This window comes from Xiphophorus maculatus, chromosome 7 (genome assembly GCF_002775205.1).
Source record: "Xiphophorus maculatus strain JP 163 A chromosome 7, X_maculatus-5.0-male, whole genome shotgun sequence".
NCBI lineage: Eukaryota > Metazoa > Chordata > Actinopteri > Cyprinodontiformes > Poeciliidae > Xiphophorus > Xiphophorus maculatus.
The window spans coordinates 2,601,478-2,619,550 of NC_036449.1; the positions used below are offsets into that span (position 1 = coordinate 2,601,478).

At 40.9% G+C, this 18,073-nt stretch overlaps 2 protein-coding genes across 2 annotated transcripts; both read right to left on the reverse strand.

The window, feature by feature from the left end:
- Positions 1-372: 372 nt before the first annotated feature.
- LOC102226614 (beta-crystallin S) lies at positions 373-1,699 on the reverse strand. Its single transcript, XM_005815591.2, has 3 exons — positions 1,618-1,699; positions 1,149-1,391; positions 373-751 (listed from the first exon to the last, which is right to left on the reverse strand). Exons 1-3 carry the CDS (start codon positions 1,624-1,626, stop codon positions 479-481), a joined length of 525 nt encoding a protein of 174 aa, XP_005815648.1. The 5' UTR covers positions 1,627-1,699; the 3' UTR covers positions 373-478.
- Positions 1,700-4,718: 3,019 nt separating this feature from the next.
- tbccd1 (TBCC domain containing 1) lies at positions 4,719-16,342 on the reverse strand. Its single transcript, XM_023336320.1, has 9 exons — positions 16,174-16,342; positions 12,972-13,036; positions 12,617-12,883; positions 12,364-12,522; positions 12,104-12,220; positions 10,853-11,102; positions 10,572-10,758; positions 9,069-9,599; positions 4,719-6,899 (listed from the first exon to the last, which is right to left on the reverse strand). The coding sequence occupies exons 2-9, from the start codon at positions 13,032-13,034 to the stop codon at positions 6,707-6,709; spliced, it is 1,767 nt and encodes a 588-aa protein (XP_023192088.1). The 5' UTR covers positions 13,035-13,036; positions 16,174-16,342; the 3' UTR covers positions 4,719-6,706.
- Between the last annotated feature and the right edge of the window lie 1,731 nt (positions 16,343-18,073).

Consider the following 18,073-nt stretch of genomic DNA (forward strand, 5'->3'; position numbering starts at 1 on the left):
AGTCTGTCTCGACCTTTCTCATCTGAGTTTGCCTTTCAGAGTTTCTGTTAGTGGTTTAGTTTCAATGAAATTATGCTAATGAATATACTTTTTATCCCTTTCATTCATTTCTATAAAGTAAGTATACCACTAGGGCACATTGGCTACGTAAAGTAATGACAGTGAGCGTACAAAGATTTGAGACTAATCTGATTTTTAAATATCGACAGAATGATCCACTGTTTATGAGCCACTATCATTCTCTAATAATTTTTGAAAGAAACAGCAATAATAACATTTCTAATCTCATGCTTGGATTTATGAGTTTAACAGCTCATATGAAAACTACAAAGACAAGTGATTTTGTTAATAATTTTATTTATAAGACCTCAGTTCAAAACCACAGCTTGTTGGAAGTATGACATAACCACTTTACAGCAGTTAATGCCTCTGATTTACCTCCTTTATGATACTTGGAACAATTTGGATTGAGGTTTAATCATACTGTGAAGCGTCTGAAAGACTGCACCAAAGGACTGACGGCACCCCAGTCACCGGGTTTACGGTACTCTCCCTTCTCCAGGAAGTACTGGCGTCCAGTGTAATTTTGACACTCGTAGAAAACCCACCAGCCATCAAAGACCTTGCAGGAGTTGACCTCTCTCCAGCGGAACTTCTCCAGGAGCGAGGGGCAGTCCTCGGTGGCCTCCACGGCCTGGCCGCCGAAGTCTGCCTTCTCATAAAGCTGCATCTTGTACAGGGTCCCACTGGTCTGGAAGCAGAGGGGAACATGAGGAGATAGAGCGACACAGACGGGTGTTTGAAGGGAAAAGGTGTTAGGAATGAATAGAGCAAGGGGAGGGGGATGTAAGAATAAAAGATAAAGGAGACTTGAAGGGCAGATGAAATGTCCACCAAGCAGAATTTCAGGTTACATCATATGAGCACAACCGTGAAATAGCAGCATCAGCTCACAGCTTTGATTTTTAGATGAGAGACACTGCAGACTGAGGGTCACACTGGGAACACATCCTTTATTGGTTATCGACTGAGCCCTGCAGGCACTGATTGCATAAGTGGCACTCCATGAACTCTAATATTTTACCCCGCACTGCAGTCATTGTGGTCCAAAAACCCAGTTAGTATAGGTCCAGAACAGACTGACTTACAAAATGGACTATCTTGCAGGAGCTGAGGCGGTCATTGAGTCCCATCCAGCGCTGGTACTCCGGGTACTCCCCTCTGGTCAGGACGTATTGGTAGCCCATGTAGTTGGGCCTCTCGTACACCACCCAGGCCCCACTCTCCACTCGGATGGAGTTGCAGCGGCTCAGGTATGTGTGGAAATCTGAGCAGTCACTGTCACACTCATAACGACGACCCTGAAAGTTCTTGTCCTCATAGAAGATAATCTGGAAGAAAACATTTAGTGTGTGAGATTTCTCCGATGTGTGTTTCTCATCTTAGAAAACAGTATGGATTACCAGAACAGATGAAGGTCTACCTAAAAAGCTAAAGAGACATGGCTTTTTCTGTAGACTTAACCATAATTGGAATATCCCCCCCCCAAAAAAATATTTCCCGGTCCAGAGCCAAGAGAAGTTTGGAGCAGACACCCTGAGCCTCATGCTAACTCACCCTGCCCATTTTGGGTATATTGTTTGAGACCGCCTTGGTGATGCTGAGCGATGATGCTGGTGGATCCCCTGAGGTCTCGGTGTCGACTGGCCTTTCAGCTTCTGCTTTTTATACTCGCTCACATTTATAAACAGCAACAGTGTTAGTACAAGGGGAACAATCGCTTTGTCATGAAAATGAGATCCAAAAATTGAGTCAGTGATTCTAGTGCTATTCAGTTTTTCCAGAAAAGCATGGAAGGATTACGGCATAATGGTACACGTCCACTGGCTGGGTCCAAAGCCCACTAGCACATGGTGAGAGCCTGCCAGCTCATAACTCAGCTCTACTCTTTGGATTCATCCACATTCATCCATCCACTGGTTATGTAAAGCCATTCTGGTCTATTCTGATTTTTACAGAAATTGTGGTTAAAATAAGATTGTCATTAAAAACAAAGAAGTGCAATCCAGGAGCATCTAGACAAAATGTTACTCAGCAGCTAAGGGAGTGAAAATGATTCACATTGTAACACAAACGTCATTGTATTTTAGTAGAATTTTATGTGGTAAACCAGGACAAAGTAGTACATAATTATGAAGACTTTAGACCCGAGTCTCTTTCAGCTTTGCACATCCAGTGGCTGAATTCTTTTGAATTCTCTTCTCTCCAAAATACTACAACCTCAGTGTCAGATTGCAACATCTGTGAAGGTTGAATTTCAAGTCTTGCCACAGATTCTAAAGTTTATCAATGGATGGACTTTGTCTGTGTCCTTCTAAGCCATGGATAAACTGTGAGCTGAACCGATCCATCGTATCTCTGGCTGGATGTTTGGGGTCGACTGAGGTCCTAAAAGTAAAACTATAGACAGACAAACAATATTTGCAGTTTATATCGGGTTTCCCTCCATGATTGACCTGTTCTTAGCTTCCTCCAACTCTGACCAGAGAAGTATTTTTTTGGAAGAAGAAAAGGTGAGAGCTACCAGGATCCAATTCATGGGTTTCTTCTTGTCCAAGAGGGTGGGCTTTGACTTATTTCTACTGAAGAACACTGCCATGAATAAAGAGTGGGATCAAAATATCTCCCAAAAGGAACTGTGACTGACTTCAACATGTTACCTTCACTTGTTAAAGAAATGTAATATATACAGCTCTGGAAACATAAACCACTTAAAATGATCACTTTCTCTGATTTGTCTCTTTATAGTTATATGTTTGAGTAAAATGAAAATTGCTCTTTTATTCTATGAACTACTGAGAACATGTGTCTGAAATTCCAAGCAATTTTTTATTTGCAGAAAAAAGAAATGGTCAAAATAGCAAAAAAAGACGAAGTGCTTTCAGACTTCAAATAATGCAAAGAAAATAAGTTCATATTCATTTAGAGACAACATCAATGTTTTAACTCAGGATGAGACCAGATATCATTATTTGGTGAAATAACCATCAGTTTTTCAATGGGGTTCAGTGCAGTGGTCTCTTCCATTTTTTTCAAGAGCTGTATATCAAATATGACGTAAAATAAATTTCACTTAGTAATTGAATGCATTGAAAATGGGTCTCTGGCTTTTTCTTTCTTTTATAAGGTTTATTGGCTGTTTTGGTTTTTATTTGAGAGTTGTCAGACACTAGAGTGGGTAATGAAAGAGTGAAAAGACATGCAGAAAAGATCATCAGGCTGAGACTTGGACTTGTAGGATTCTGTCTCTTTAAAAACTCTGCCTTCAGGAAGTCATCACAACATGGCTCCTCCATTAACCTTTTAAAGTTGTCACCAGCGTTGCTCTGAGAAGTAGCTCCTATAATGAGCTCAGCAGACATGCAGTTCCACCAGGTCTTTGCTAATTGCTGCTGGACCGTCTGAAGGAGCTGAGTGGAGGAGTCACATGTTCTGTGAAGCAGAAGCTTTGAAACTGCAGATCCAAAGAGGAGCTTTGTCCTTGAAAGCAGTGCTCCTTTAAGTTTAGAAATACCCACAAATACGTATGAAAGGAAGATTTAACTAGTGTATTTTTGTCAAGAATGTAGATTAACATAGATTTAGCTCAAACGAGAGAGAAACGTAATGTTATGCATATAACTACTGTTCCCTTTCAGTCGATTCACTCGGTACAACAGAGCATGGGGCGTGATATCCCATACTCTATGTGTTGTACTGAGTGAGTTGACTGAAAGGGAACAGGAAGTTCATTCTCCTTCATTAATTTCGATGAGAAGGATCACATCCCCAACTCCAACATCTGTCTGTTTGGTTTTCTAGCCAGGCAGTAATTTAAAGACCAAAACCAAATGACCTGGATTAGCAGAGCATGCCAACAACTGATGGCGTCATCCAGGACATGTTACTGTGGAATATCATCTCTGCTGCTGAGATGTTGAGCTGTTAGCATGTCAGGACAGTCATAAGACTGTCACACAGCAACAGTGTCTTTAGTCAGAGGGGTCTTCAGGCAAGACTGACTGCTACTGGAGATCCTTCCTCCCCACAGAACCACCAACCACAAACTTTGAACATACATGGATGAAATGAGTGACGACAACATTTAATTTCCCTTTGGGATAAATAAGAGTATTTTTTAACAGAACTGAAATACCCACATTAGTACTTCCAGGAATGATAATCCAGCATCAGGATCATTATGGTTTCAGAACCTGGCAGCAGCAGAGCAGAGCAGGCGTTGTAGATCTAGCAAACTTTTTATTAGTTTCAACTTGATCATGAACAGTCCTGTACTTATTACAGAGCAGCTACAGCAGCAGGGACATTTAGGTAGCAGACATCAGGGATAAGGCCTGTTTTTTCAGTGTACACATCTTCAAATGCATAGAGCGTTTTACAGTAACTTCCCTCATCAACACAAAGCAGCAGCAGCACTGCAAAAACACTAAATCTTACCAACTATTCTTGATCTGGTTTCTAGTGCAAATATCTTAGAACACTTGAAATAAGAGACGTAAATCTTCAGTAAGATATAAGAGCTTTGTTTTAAGTCAATAATTCCTTAATGTTGATAAAAAAAGTTCTAGTTCCACTGGCAGATTATTTCACTTGTAACAAGGGAAAAAAAGTCTAGTTATAAATAAAATAATCTGCAAATGGAACTAGTACTTTTTCATCAACATTAAGGAATTGATTAAAACAAGCTCCTTCGACTTACTGAAAAGTTACTTGTAAAATAGTTTGTCTCATTTCGAGTGTACTAAGATGTTTGAACTAGAAACTAGAGCAAAATTATTTGATTTAGTGGTTTTGCAGTGAGTTCTCTGTGAGCAATGTGTCTGTTACACATCAACTGTAAATACGCTGGAAGCTGGTGAGTGCAAATAAGCTAGTGAGAAACACTTCGAGGTAATACATCTTCTAACGGAGGGTTTATGAAAAATAATCGACAGCTAATGTTCACAAATATTCATACATGTGAAATAATTGTGTTTGTAGCATGCTTGTTACTTGGCACATGTCATCCCAGCAGGTTGTTCCTGTTGTAAGAACCGGATACATCCACACTGAAACAGAAAAACAGCTGCCAGGAGGATCACAGTGCAGCACCACACACACCAACTCTTTTTTTTGTATCTCAACACTTTCATCCAACTGGCTGTAGATCAGCATCTGCCCAACCCTGCTGAGGGTAACTCAGACACAGAACCTGGGTGGCACTGAAATACAAAAATAAATAATAGAGAAGAACCAAAGAAGACAAATCGGACCCATTGGCATTGTGTGTGAAAAGGTGTATGTTTCAAAATAAAAGGTGGGAATTTTGAAGAAGCAACAAACAGTTTGATTTCCAAGGGCAAAATCTGATTCTCACCAATCAAATTTTAAAATCCAACATGGCTTCCACAAGTTTAAAATATGTTTATTTCTGCCTGTCTGAGTTAATCTGAAGCACTTTCACCTTAATGTGTTCCTGATTAACAGGCATGGAAAGGATCCTGGGATCCAGGTAGAGCTTTTAAATTTACAGTCTCAAAACTGCTTGTTTGACTAGTTTAATTCTATGAAGAGCAAAATCAGAAATACTACAATATCCTACACACTAGTATTAAACTTATCAATAATACATTGCATAGAGATCTATATTAAAAGTATCAATATCTTTTATAATTTTGGTAGTGTTAAGAGCATTTGTTGCTTTTTTAACTTAAATTAAGGTGAATTATCTTTAGGCAATCTTTCTTTTTGATTTTTCTGTTTGTACTACGAAACTAGTATTTTCACAGGATTATCAAACTGCAAGAGTCTCATAGTGATGGATACCGATCAGCTCCCGGTGTTTGGTCACCAAGTGGTGATTAGAAGACCATGAACAGGTTGTGGCGTATTTTCCAGATCCAAGTTCTGATGTTCTGGCTGCAGATGTAAATGGAACCTGACATAAAGACTCCACCAGAGCTTCTTCCTGGTTTACTGCTGCTCACTTTAGTTTCTATGGACAGTTCTAGGAATATTCTGCACTGAACTTCTGTGCAGAGTGCTCTCTGTACGACACAAGGCAGGAAGTGCTGAAAGAACTGAACCTCACAGTTCGGCCAGTAACAGTTAATATGCCTCATGTTTACCTTGTTACCGTGGAAGGTAGGCAAAGAATGTGGAGGCTTATGAAGGTTTAAACTATGTACAGTACTGGGAAGATAATAATGCCTTGTGGTGGAAAAGAAAACTGATTCTTAGAATTTTTCTTGGTCAACTGGTTTCACCTGGGTAAAAAACCCCAAAAAAACAACTCACAACTCTTGTGGATTGACTCTTGTTCTACTTTATCTAATTTAAACAGTCCTTTGGCCGAACAAAAGGAATCGTTTTTTCTCTAAATGTCCATTGAACTCTTGTCATATTTTCCACAGTGCATTTTGTCAAGTGTTGAACAGCAACCTGTTGCTATGTTGCTCTACAACATGCCAATCTACTCCTTTGTCTGCTCTTTCATGTCAAGGACTCAGCCGCCTTTTCTGAGCCTGAAAACAGGTCACACCTGAACCTGCAGCGCAGCAACTGCCCGAACCAGAACCCGTCACTTGGCTCACAGGATGCAGTCTGTCTGTGCGGTGTTCTGGATCAGGTCAGAAACCTAACCCCTACACAGCAGCGAGTCACAAGCTCAATAAGCAGCAGTCGTCTGGACGGGTTTGGAGTCTTTAACTCGGCTGGAGTCTGTCGCCGCTGCATCCGAGTTCTTCTGAGAGTTGGTCGCGCTTGGGATCAGGCTGTCCAGTTCCTGCCGGTGGCCAGTTTCCAAAAGCCACTCGTGGAACTTTAGCTCCACCAACTCCTGAAACTGTTGCTTCTGCTCCCTACATACACACAACATCCAGGAGAAAAGGGTGAAAAAGTCAGGAAAGAGTTTTAGAGCCCACTGAGAGATTTCCCCTCCATCTGCCCCCTGCCCTGCCATGGGTTCACCAGTCTGTCTGGGTCAGACAGACTGCAGAAGCCAATAAATCAAATCCACATTGAGCTTTAGGAGACATTTTCCATCAAACTCCTCCCTGGTTTACAGTGTACTGCTAAAGTATTCATACTCCTTAAAAGTTTTCACATGACAACATTGATCATGATCATTTTTTTGGAATTTTATCCAAATGAAGAGAAAGTAGCATAAAATGATAAAATGGAAGGAACATTTTGAAATGAAATAATGAAAAGGTTGGAGTCCTTTTACTCCGATAACGCTAAATAAAGTTGCCACACCCTTGGATTACCGTGAGTTAGTTTACCACATAAACTACAAATAAAATGCATTGCGGTTTGTGGCTGTGATGTGACAATGTTTAAGGGAAATGAATATTTTTGCATAGCACTGTAAACAGTCAGCTTAAAGTTGCAGTATGCAGCTTTTATAAACAATGTGTTTTTAAATATGTGTTAAAACTGTCACCATGTCACAGTATAATGAGACAGATACCGTATTTTCCGCACTATAAGGCACACCTTCAATGAATGGCCTATTTTAAAACTTTTTTCATATATAAGGCACATAGAATAGACGCTACAGTAGAGGTTGGGGTTACGTTATGCATCCATTAGATCAGGGGTGGGCAACTCCAGGCCTCGAGGGCCGGTCTCCTGCAACTTTTAGATTTATCTCTACTTCAACACACCTGAGTCAAATAATGAGGTCGTTAGCAGGACTCTGGAGAACTTCACTGCACTTAGGAGGTGATTCAGCTGTTGGATTCAAGTGTGTTGGACCAGGAAGACATATAAGAGTTGCAGGACACCGGCCCTCGAGGACCAGGATTGCCCACCCCTGCATTAGATGGAACTGCGCTAAAGGGAATGTCAACAAAATAGTCAGATAGGTCAGTCAAACTTTATTAATAGATTACAAACCAGCGTTCTGAAAACTCCGTTCATTCCCAAAATGAATAAACAGCTGTTTTATTATTTTCCCCGAGGTAAAGTAAGTGACGTGGTATTTTTGTGACACAGTTTATCTTTTAACAACAGCAAGGTATAACATATAGTGGAGGGGAACTTTTCCTCGATTCAATAAACACGTAAAAAACAGTCTGATACTGTTACGGTAAATCAAACGTTAGTGCAATCACAATATATATCCACTTCCGCACCATTGATTGGTTCATGTTAAATTCTCTGGCTGCTGCTCTATTCCCGTGTTCTACTGCCTGACTGATCGCCTTGAGCTTAAACTCTGCGTCGTAAGCGTGTCTCTTAATAGGAGCCATTATGGGGTCTCTACATAAAACCCAGCATGCACCGCGCGCTTCTTCTTCTACGGGGGAAAATGAAGTCGGCGGCTGCTTACAGTAGTTGCGAGACCTGTTGTGGCTCAATATTGGTCCATATATAAGGCGCACCGGATTATAAGGCGCATTCTCGGCTTTTGAGAAAATTGAAGGTTTTTAGGTGCGCCTTATAGTGCGGAAAATACGGTAATCTCTTCGACCTCCTTCCAGTGTTCCTAGTGCCATCTGCAGAAACAGACGGTCGAAAACAGCCAAGCAGAACCAGCTCCTGAAACTGGAGGAGGAGGGGTTTGGCGTTGTCAATCAACCTTGTGTACATGTGCTAAATGGAACTACAGGAGAGCTGTTTATCTGCCATCATTGTTGGCTATGCAAACTCCCCTTAGCATTTATGGTAAGCTCTGTTGTGGGTAACGAACTGTAGAGTAGCCAAGAAAAAGGGGGAGGATGTGAGCAGTGCTTGCAGGGGGGTAATTACCAGCATTAAAACCCTCCTCCTGGCTCTGATTGGTTGTTTGGGACAGAGTGGTATTTCTGTAGATGACAGCAGGACCACAGGGGGAAGGCAGAGGAGCTTGATCTTTTCACAGATCATCTGTCTCATATGCACTGTGTATGTACTGTGACAACATAGTGACAATTTTAACAAATATGTAAAAAAAAAATAACTTATTGTTAATAAAAGTTGCATACTGCACTTTAATAATCAATCCACCAAGCATGGAGCGCTGCCAGTCTTTTCTTAATACCCACTTGTTCAGTCGGGCCTCCATCACTGTTTTCTGCCAGCTCTGTATCCTTTTCTGCTTTTCCCTCAGTGCTGCCTGGTAGGCAGAGGGCAGGCCGCCAGGTACCTCGCACGTGTCGCCCTCCATCTGGAAAGGCACAACCAACGTGTGAAACTCGGAGGGGGGCAGCAGGCGGTAGCAGGTGCCGTCCGAGCCAGAGGGTGAGCTGAGTGGGGGGCTGGCGAGGCCCTCGGTTCCCAGAACCAAGGGCTGATCCCAGGCATTGGGGACCACAGCGAGCCCCACACTGGCCATGTGGTCCTCCAGGGACGGGTAGAAAATGTGGAAGGGACCCAGGGTTATCTCGGAGTTTCCGGGCAAGAGCAGCGGGCAGGTGGGGGTCAGGGCGTGGATGGTGCAGCGCGAGGAGGCGCCGATCACCACCCTGCCGGCAACACACACCACACGTACGTTCTGACAGCTGTGGATGTGGACGCTGGTCTGGACTGGACCCAGAACCACTGTGCTGTCACGGCATTTGTCCACACTGACGGATCTAAAGAACGCAACAAAAACATAACATGGTGAGTTCATGTTCCCTGGGAATGATACGAGCTTACTGACAGCGTTTCCGTTATAGATCTCACTTATCGATTCAATTCTCTATCGATTCTCATTGAGTTAGGAAATAACATCTAAATTCAAAATAAAGATAGGACGAGACGACCCACTGAATTTAAACATATTACTAAGCGGAGGAAGAGAAACTCATGTATGTGGGATATATGCACCAACATGCACCATGTTGTATTTGATTCAAACAAAGCTAAAGCTAGCTTACAAAATTAGAATCCTTCTGTCAAATGAACAATTTAACTTGGAGCACATCAACAGTTTTTGTGCAGACAGATCTGCATGTTTGCCTTTTCAGGGAGGATCTATCAAGACTCAAGGTGTATGTAGCTATGGAAACGTCGCTCAGATGTTATTTATTGTTAATCGTTTTGGCGTCTGTCATTTTACTCCTCCCTGCTTCAGTGAAAGAGGTTCCTAGAAATGTGCGAGAGCTCTGAACCAGCATCAATCCGGCTGTCCTCAACTAGTCATTTTCAATAAAGTAGAACATTAATGAAAAGTTCATATATTTCAGTAACTCAGTTCACAAGTTGCACATTAAATATATTACTTCCCAATAGACAATAAGTAAAAAATATATATTTCTATTAATGATGATTTCTTGCACAAAGCTGACAAAAGCATAATATTTAAGTTCAGAATATTATATCAGACCAATTAAAAATATTCTTAATGCAGAGGTGTGGGTCTAATGAAAATATGTTACCTGTTTAAAGGTTGTTTTCAAGAGTTGCTTTTAATCTAACAAGCGAGTGAATCCATATTCCAATTTATTGAATATGACTGTAAGTAGTAATGTGAGATGGAGAACGCTCACACTGCTGGCGTTACACTAACACAAATCAGTGCCACTGCCAAATGCGCTCCCAGCATTAAGAGTAGCTGGCCACACCTGAGAGGAGATAAGAGGTATATGAAGGCATCAGAACATCTATGGATCTTGATGTTGGCACCGGTCAGCTTGTCGGATGTTTTAGCCAGAGTCTGTCTGATGACCTGGGACATGAGCACCATCTTGCTGCCGGGTGGGGCCATGTGGGTGTTGCGGGCTATCTTGGCTCTCTTCAAGGCTCCTTCCACTGGAATGAAAAGACAACAGGCAGGGAGTCAAACACTTCCAGGCAGGCAGATAGGAGGCTGAAGGAGTCTGAATGCCAGAAGACTCAGTGACACCTTGTTGGGCCCAGGCTAGTTTCTTCCCTGAGCGGAGGCAGGCGGTCATCCCAAAGGGGTTGAGGGTGAGGTTTTGTTGGAGACATGAGAGGAGTTTGTGCAGAGGGAAGGAGCGGCTCAAGATGGAGTAGCCAGACAGTGTTTGGAGCGGCCCTTTGGTCAACAGCTTGTGGATGGGCTGGATGCCTTTTCCATGGCCAACCGAGCCCTCCAGGAGGAGGCCTAAACTCTGCACGGCTTCCAGGGAGATCTGATGACAGAAGGGTAACTACAACGCTTTAAATCTTTCTACGGCACAGAAATTCAGAACACATCTGGTCAGAAAACATGCTGAACAAGAACATCTGTGGGCTTTAAAGGGGCAGTATTGTGTAAAATCAACTTTTTTGAGCTTTACCTCATGTTATAATATTATTCTCTCATCAGAAACATACCTGGAGTGTTGCTTTAATTCTTCCATGCATGTTTGAAAAACCCTTTAATCTCCCATGGCAACCATTCAACTGCAAAACACCTGGTTAAACCTAGCCCCACCTTCAAGGCACAGCTCCTCCTTGAAGCTTCCGCCTCACGGAGCAGCCCGCTCCAACTCAGTTCCTTCAGACTAGCCAGCAGCAATTAGCTGGTGGTACTGCACAGCTGCTGAGCTCATTATAGGAGCTACTTCTCAGTGAAATTCTGATAAAAACTTTGTTAAACCGTTAATAGAGGAGCCATGTTGTGATGACTTCCTGAAGGTGGAGTTTCAGGAAGCGTAGGAGGTTTTAAAGAGACAGAGGCCCAATTTTAAGGCATTAAATTAGAGACTAAATGTTCTTTTAAGTCATTTTTGATATACAGCATTCTTTTCTAACAACTGAAATTAACATAGTTACTTGATTGTGCTATAGAATGGCACTATGTACCTGGAAAACACATGATACTGCCTCTTTAAACTTGGCATCAGTAAGTCTTTATGATGTTTAGTGGGTTTATTTGATGACCTGAAACAACAAATCAGGTTTCTTGGTGCTTGATTTCAAGCACCAAGAAACCAAAAAAAGTTTCTAAATATCAACACAGCAACCAGGTTACAGGCATACAAACAATATGCAAAGCTAACAGCTGTACATTGTCAAAAATATTTCTCTTCTCTGTCTTCAAACACACATGAACATGAGTGGCATCTCATTCCCAGTTTATGGGATTTAACATGATGTTGATCGTTCCTTCACAACTTCAAGTCTTCTTAGTAAGATGGCATAGACTCACCTGGGAGTCTCTTTGGGTCTGTCCCGACTGAGACAACTGCCCCGGTTCTACCAGCAGCTCCAAAATATCTGCCAAGTGGTTCTGAACAAACGACAGATGAGCCTGATCGTCCCAATTCTGCCAAACAAAGCCAGCAACAAAGAAGGGCTATAAGCGACGGATCAAAGAACCGGGGATCAATGATAAGACCTGTGCTTCCAGTTTCACGACATAAACATGCTACATTCAGTCAGGTCGGTCCTGTCTTTAGTGTCCGTCACCTTGTTCTGAGAGCTGGCCTTGGTCTCTCGCTCCGATGGAGAGGGGGAGCGAGCTCGGTGACTGGGCCACTCCTCACCGATCAGAGACGTTCGCAGAGACACGCGGTTCAGCTGCTGGATGTAGAGGAAGAGGAGGAACTGAAGCGTATCCACTGACAACTGGGGACAAAGACACAACGGCTCAGCATCAACCCTGGGTTACATGAGAAACAATAATTGGTATTACTGCTCTCCACCACTGGTGTCCTCTTACCTTACTTCTTTGCTGGTCCAACTCGCTTTTGGAGGAGCACTGGGACATGCACTCTGCCCGCTCCAGCCTTTCCTCTGGAGTGTGACCCAAAAGCAGGTCGAATGTCTCAAAGTAGAGCCACGCCAGGTCTTCTGGAAGCTGCAGCTTTCCACAGGCGATGTGCCGCCACATGGACCAGCCCAGGACAGGAAAGCAGCCTTCCCGAGTTTGGACATAGATTGCCATCTTCCGGAGGTAGTGCAGGCTGAGCTTAGAGGTGGGAGCCACCTGAAAATGGACCACACTCTGGGTCATTTCACACATCGACACGTGTCTGGATGACGTCAAGCATTCAACTGGCTGTCAGTGCATTCACCTGCAGGGCACCCAGTAAGAAGGGCTCCATGCGTGGCCATATGCTCACACTGTCCGCCTCCATGTCTGAGAGGAGAGGGAGAGTTTTCACATGATGCACAGAAGTTATACACAGAACGAAAGTGAAATAAATCCATAGAGATTTAAAGAGGAGGAGCAAATACGAGTACCTATGTTTCCATCAATGTTTTTTTTTCTGTGCATTTTGGACTATCGCAATAGAAAAGGTAAATAGAAATATACTAATTCAAAATGACTTACTTAAGTTCACAATAAAGCTTTTTACATTGGCTTGAAGTGGCTTTTCCAAAAAAGAGTAAGAGTGTTAAAAGGCAGATTGAAACACATTTGCAAAATAAGTTATGAAGTGGCGAATCACAGTTCCAACCTTTAGCACGTAGGGGAGACCTGTCAGTCTGGATGGGAGTGGTGGAGTGCTCTCATACACTGCTAGCTCTGTGGCTTACTATAGGCATGAAACTCCCAAACATTTCTAATTCCCACCCTCCAGCTCTGAGCGGAGGAGTCTCTCCATTTTTCTGAGATGTGTGGTTCATGCTGGTTTGTTATCTTTGCACCTGGTTTATTACAGCCATTCGTAGAGTCAACATGTGACAAAATCACGCTTTGCCTGGTTGATGCGCTCCAAACCAGTAGAAGGAAATGCATCTAATTCTCATTATCTTTTTTTGCAACATTTTAAAAGTTCGCTCAAAATCTACATGACAATTGGATGGAAACATATACTGCTCAAAAAAATAAAGGGAACACTTTAAGTGTTAAACACCTGTTTAAGTGTTCCCTTTATTTTTTTGAGCAGTGTATTTACCTACTGCTACCAGCTCACAGAATCACAATCACACAACTGAAATCGTCATCCACAATGTCTCATTGACGATACTTGGATGATATGATATTTATTGAGATTTTATGTGGTAAATAACAAAAAAAAATAAGCCATAACTGTAAAGCTAGCTGAAGAATTTTTTTAAAGGACTTTGAATATAAGGTTGGCCATTTATTGTATTGTTTAATATCTTGAATTTCTTATGAGAACTTTGATTCGTCGTTGACACAATAAATTCCAATTGATGTTTAAACGAACAACAAAACTGTCCTTATTGTTGGGATGATTAGTTTAACTATTGTTCTCCATTGTTTGTTCAACAAAGTTGTATCAATAAATATCAATACATTTGAAAATACAATTAAATGTAGTTACTGTGTGCTACCTATCATACTTCTTCTTGTGATTGGAGTCCTAAGTAGTGCATAACAAAGAAATGAGTGTGTTATTTTAAGAGCAGCATTTGTATTTGTGCAGCTTTGATTGCTGTGCCATGCAGTCACAGCTATAATGTTACCTATATATAGTTCTTATTGTCACTTTTATCACATTAGTAGTACCACAAAGTGCCCTGATAAAACTTTAAGTCCATATCACCCACTCCTATCAGATTTTTTCAAATCGCAGAAATCAAAACATTTTAGTGTTTATATGTAATTCTTCCCCCTGTAAAATAATCCCTCAGAGTTACTGAGGGATTCAACAGAATTGAACTGATGCTGTGAAAATAAACTGAATTGAAAATTCAAAGCAGCTGATTGGTTTTAGAAGTTTTCTAGTTGGAGAACATTGTCAGAGAACACTTACTTTTGCTCTCCACAAATCAAGCCTTTATAGAGTGACAAGAAAACAGAGTGGCATAAGCCATAAAAGTTCAGTTTACAGCTTGAGAATACGCCATGTGGAGGAAGTTGCTTCACTTAGATGGGAAAAAATTATTTTCTGACAGCTGAATTTCTCATGCTTTCACTTTGCTATAACATCCCCAGTAGCTGTTTGTGTAGTATTCAGTAGTGGAGAAGTTTTAACTGGACTTCCTATGGAAGCCTGCTGGAATTCACAGAGCCTCCGACAGCAACTCGTTCTTTCACAAATGTTAATAGAAGCGGTACAGGTGTTGGGTTTTATACACCTGCAGCCAGTGGTTTGAATGGTGACTCAGTTTTGGTAATGAAGCAGAAAATGGTAACCTTTCATAACAAATGTTGTAAATCATACTATCATACTGTATGAGACCCCTGTAAGAAAGAACGCATGCCGTCCTTTAACATGGGAATCTAAATATGCCAGAAATGTTTATAGCACAACATGTGTGTGAACATTAAGTGTCAACACTGTTCCCATGGTTAAAAAATTTACATAGACTAAATTGTCTATGTAAATGGTTACACTGACATTTAACAGTTCTATTTTGGTCTGGTTATTTCATCCTGATACTCTGATCATGATTCTCTTTCCCCTCATGTGACTTTTTTTTTTGCCCTTTGTTGTTCGGCCATATTGTCTTGATGCTTTTCTTGTGATTTGCTTTTTGCCTCTGTCATACTTTAAATTCAAGTACTTAATTTTTAACAAAGTACTGGCTCCACATTCGTTTTGCAAAGAAATCATTATGAGTTAATAATAACGGTGAGGTTTTTCTGTGCTTGGAGTTAAATTTAAATCACGACAGAAGCCAGTGAAGACCAAGTCAACTTTCTAGATATGTTGTTGTAAAATAAAAAGCTCAGATTTATTTACCACGACAGTGTTCACAAGAACATATCAGTTTATAACTCTTATTTAACCTACTTACAATATATTTCTTTAAATATATCATCACTAGCTGCTGATTTAACTGCATAACCACAGCTACCTTCTATATCTTCGCCGTAGCAATGCTTTTTGGAATGAAGCAACAGTTAAAACCTGCAGATTAGGCACACCTACTTATTCCAGTTGGACAAGTATGCTTGTTTATTCTGAACAACATCATGATGTTCCTCATCATGATGTTGTTCAGAGATTTTGAGCTTCTTCTAAAAGTGGTAACACTTATTTGTGCCTTAAGTCTGAACACTGACGGTGGAATTGAATGTGGAACATAACATAGAAGTCTCCCCAGCTTTGCTTCCATGACAACTGCTGGTGTCATCCACACCTGACATTTCATCTCTTCGTAGAGCGACCTAACCTGAGCAGCTTTCTTTAGCCGCACCACAGTAGAAAGTAACTGAAATAAATCAAGCGTAAAACATTTTCGCGACGCAATAACAAAGGACAGCCAACTTGTTTTCCGAAAAGTAAACTTGACTAAAGTTCAGCTGCAAGCCGATGTTAGCTACAGCTTGGCTAACAGAGCTAGGAGCGCTCTTACCTCCGAACTTTGTCCCACGCAGGAAACGATGTGTTCCGTCCCTCGGGAGGATAAACTGCTGGGTCACGGTTTCATTAGACGAACGCTGATGTTCCGAGTATACTTGTCACGGCTTGTTTTCATTCACACACTCAGTAAAATTGAATATTCTTCCTCTTTGGCGCCTCCCTTCCCGACAAGCGTCGCGCGCAGCTCGCAGTAGCGCGCGCAGCTAAGCTGGCTGGCTAGCTGGCTTCAGCAGGGGAGCGCGCGCCGCAGCCAGAGACCATTTTCTGATCGATTTCACGATAAAAACAACTCATATAATCATGTCAAGGTTGTAACTTTCAGTTTAATCGGCAGCTAACAGAATTGTAAAATAAATAAATAGACGAGGTCTTGTGTGGAGTTTTTCTTACACCGTTTTGTGTTGTTTTTTAGTCGCCAAGAAAGTCGGTCTTTTCCCCACTTTTGTCACTTAAACCTGACAGTTAAAAGTCAGTCACCAAACACGGGTTACCAACACGTTGTGTGTATTTATAATTTTTCACTGCTGATATAATAGGATGGAAACTGGCTGATAGCAGGGCACAAAAAAATTAAGACTTCCTTAAAAAATGAGAGTGCAGGCTTTCTGGAAAATCCTGTTCTATTGCAAAATATGGTAGGTTGCTGGATAAAAGAAATTTCTAGTTGTTTATTTTTGGTGGCTCAATCATACTATCACACATAACAATCATTGAGAATTTGAAAACACTTGCTTTGTTTGCCAAAGTTATGAGGGGGGAACCAAATATTTTAGCTACCTGAAATAATCTGCTCCATACGGAAGAGGATTAGGGCCACCAAAAAAAAAAAAAAAGAGTTCTGACTTTAAAGTCAGAACTCTTTTTTTTCTCGGTGGCCCTAATCCTCTTCCGTAGCTCCACCTCTGTAATATGGGAGCTAATTATTTTTTCACAGACTGTAACTGTGCTTATTCCTCTCTTCATGTACAACAGATCCTGTAAATAAGGCAACATTTTCTCATTATTAGCCAAAGTTACTTGAGGGGAACTCATTCTTTTAGCTGCCTGAAATCATCTCTTCCCCCTCTAGAACATGGGAAAAAATAACTTTTTCACAAACTGTGCTCATTCCCCTTTTCATCATCAACAAATCCTATAAGTTTGATTTTCACAATTTTTTCCACAAGATCTGACAAAGGCTTGGGAAGACACTGATTCATATGGGGCCCTTCACGTCAGCACCACTGACATTAATTTCAAATTAATATAAGACTGGACTTTTTCCATTCTAAAAGTCAGCAAATAAACAGCAGGATTGTGTTCTATAATGAGGACAGAAATAAAATGCATGTAATTTACTTTTGACTGTATGATTGGATTAAATGAACTATGCACATTATTAAATAAATTGTATTCTTTGTAACATCTAAATAAAATAAATTGAATTTATCTGAAACTGCATCCACACTGCATTATTCTTTCACATTGTGAGCTTACTAACTTGCTTTTTGATCATTTTTTTTCATGACCGTGAATAACCTCTGGTTTAATTATCAACTAGTGAGTCATTAATAAATAAAATGACTGCAAGACAGTTTGCATTTTGCTTTCTAATCAAACTACATTACATAATTTATTAATTAAAGAGATATTGTAATAATGTGCAAATCTTAAATATTTTTAATGTTAATTTCCAGATTGTGAATCAGCAACAACTTATTTACTTCAGAAGAAATGAATATATTATGGTAAATTAAAAAAAAAAACACTATTTAAAATGTAATTTAAAAAGTGACAACAGGATAAACTTACAGCAAAAATATATTTTTTGCAGTTAGGTATGCATTAATTGTCATGGGTTACTTCAGATAACTTTTGTGATAACAGTCAATGACTCTGACCGCTGATTTACT

Coding starts and splice junctions, on each gene's coding strand:
- tbccd1 (XM_023336320.1), bottom strand. CDS start 13,034: ATGGAGGCGGACAGTGTGAGCATATGGCCACGCATGGAGCCCTTCTTA. Junction 12,221..12,363: donor AGGCCAGCTCTCAGAACAAG/GTGACGGACACT, acceptor TTTGTTTGGCAG/AATTGGGACGATCAGGCTCA. Junction 9,600..10,571: donor TACCTCTTATCTCCTCTCAG/GTGTGGCCAGCT, acceptor TGCGTTCTTTAG/ATCCGTCAGTGTGGACAAAT.
- LOC102226614 (XM_005815591.2), bottom strand. Junction 752..1,148: donor CCTGCAAGATAGTCCATTTT/GTAAGTCAGTCT, acceptor CTCTGCTTCCAG/ACCAGTGGGACCCTGTACAA.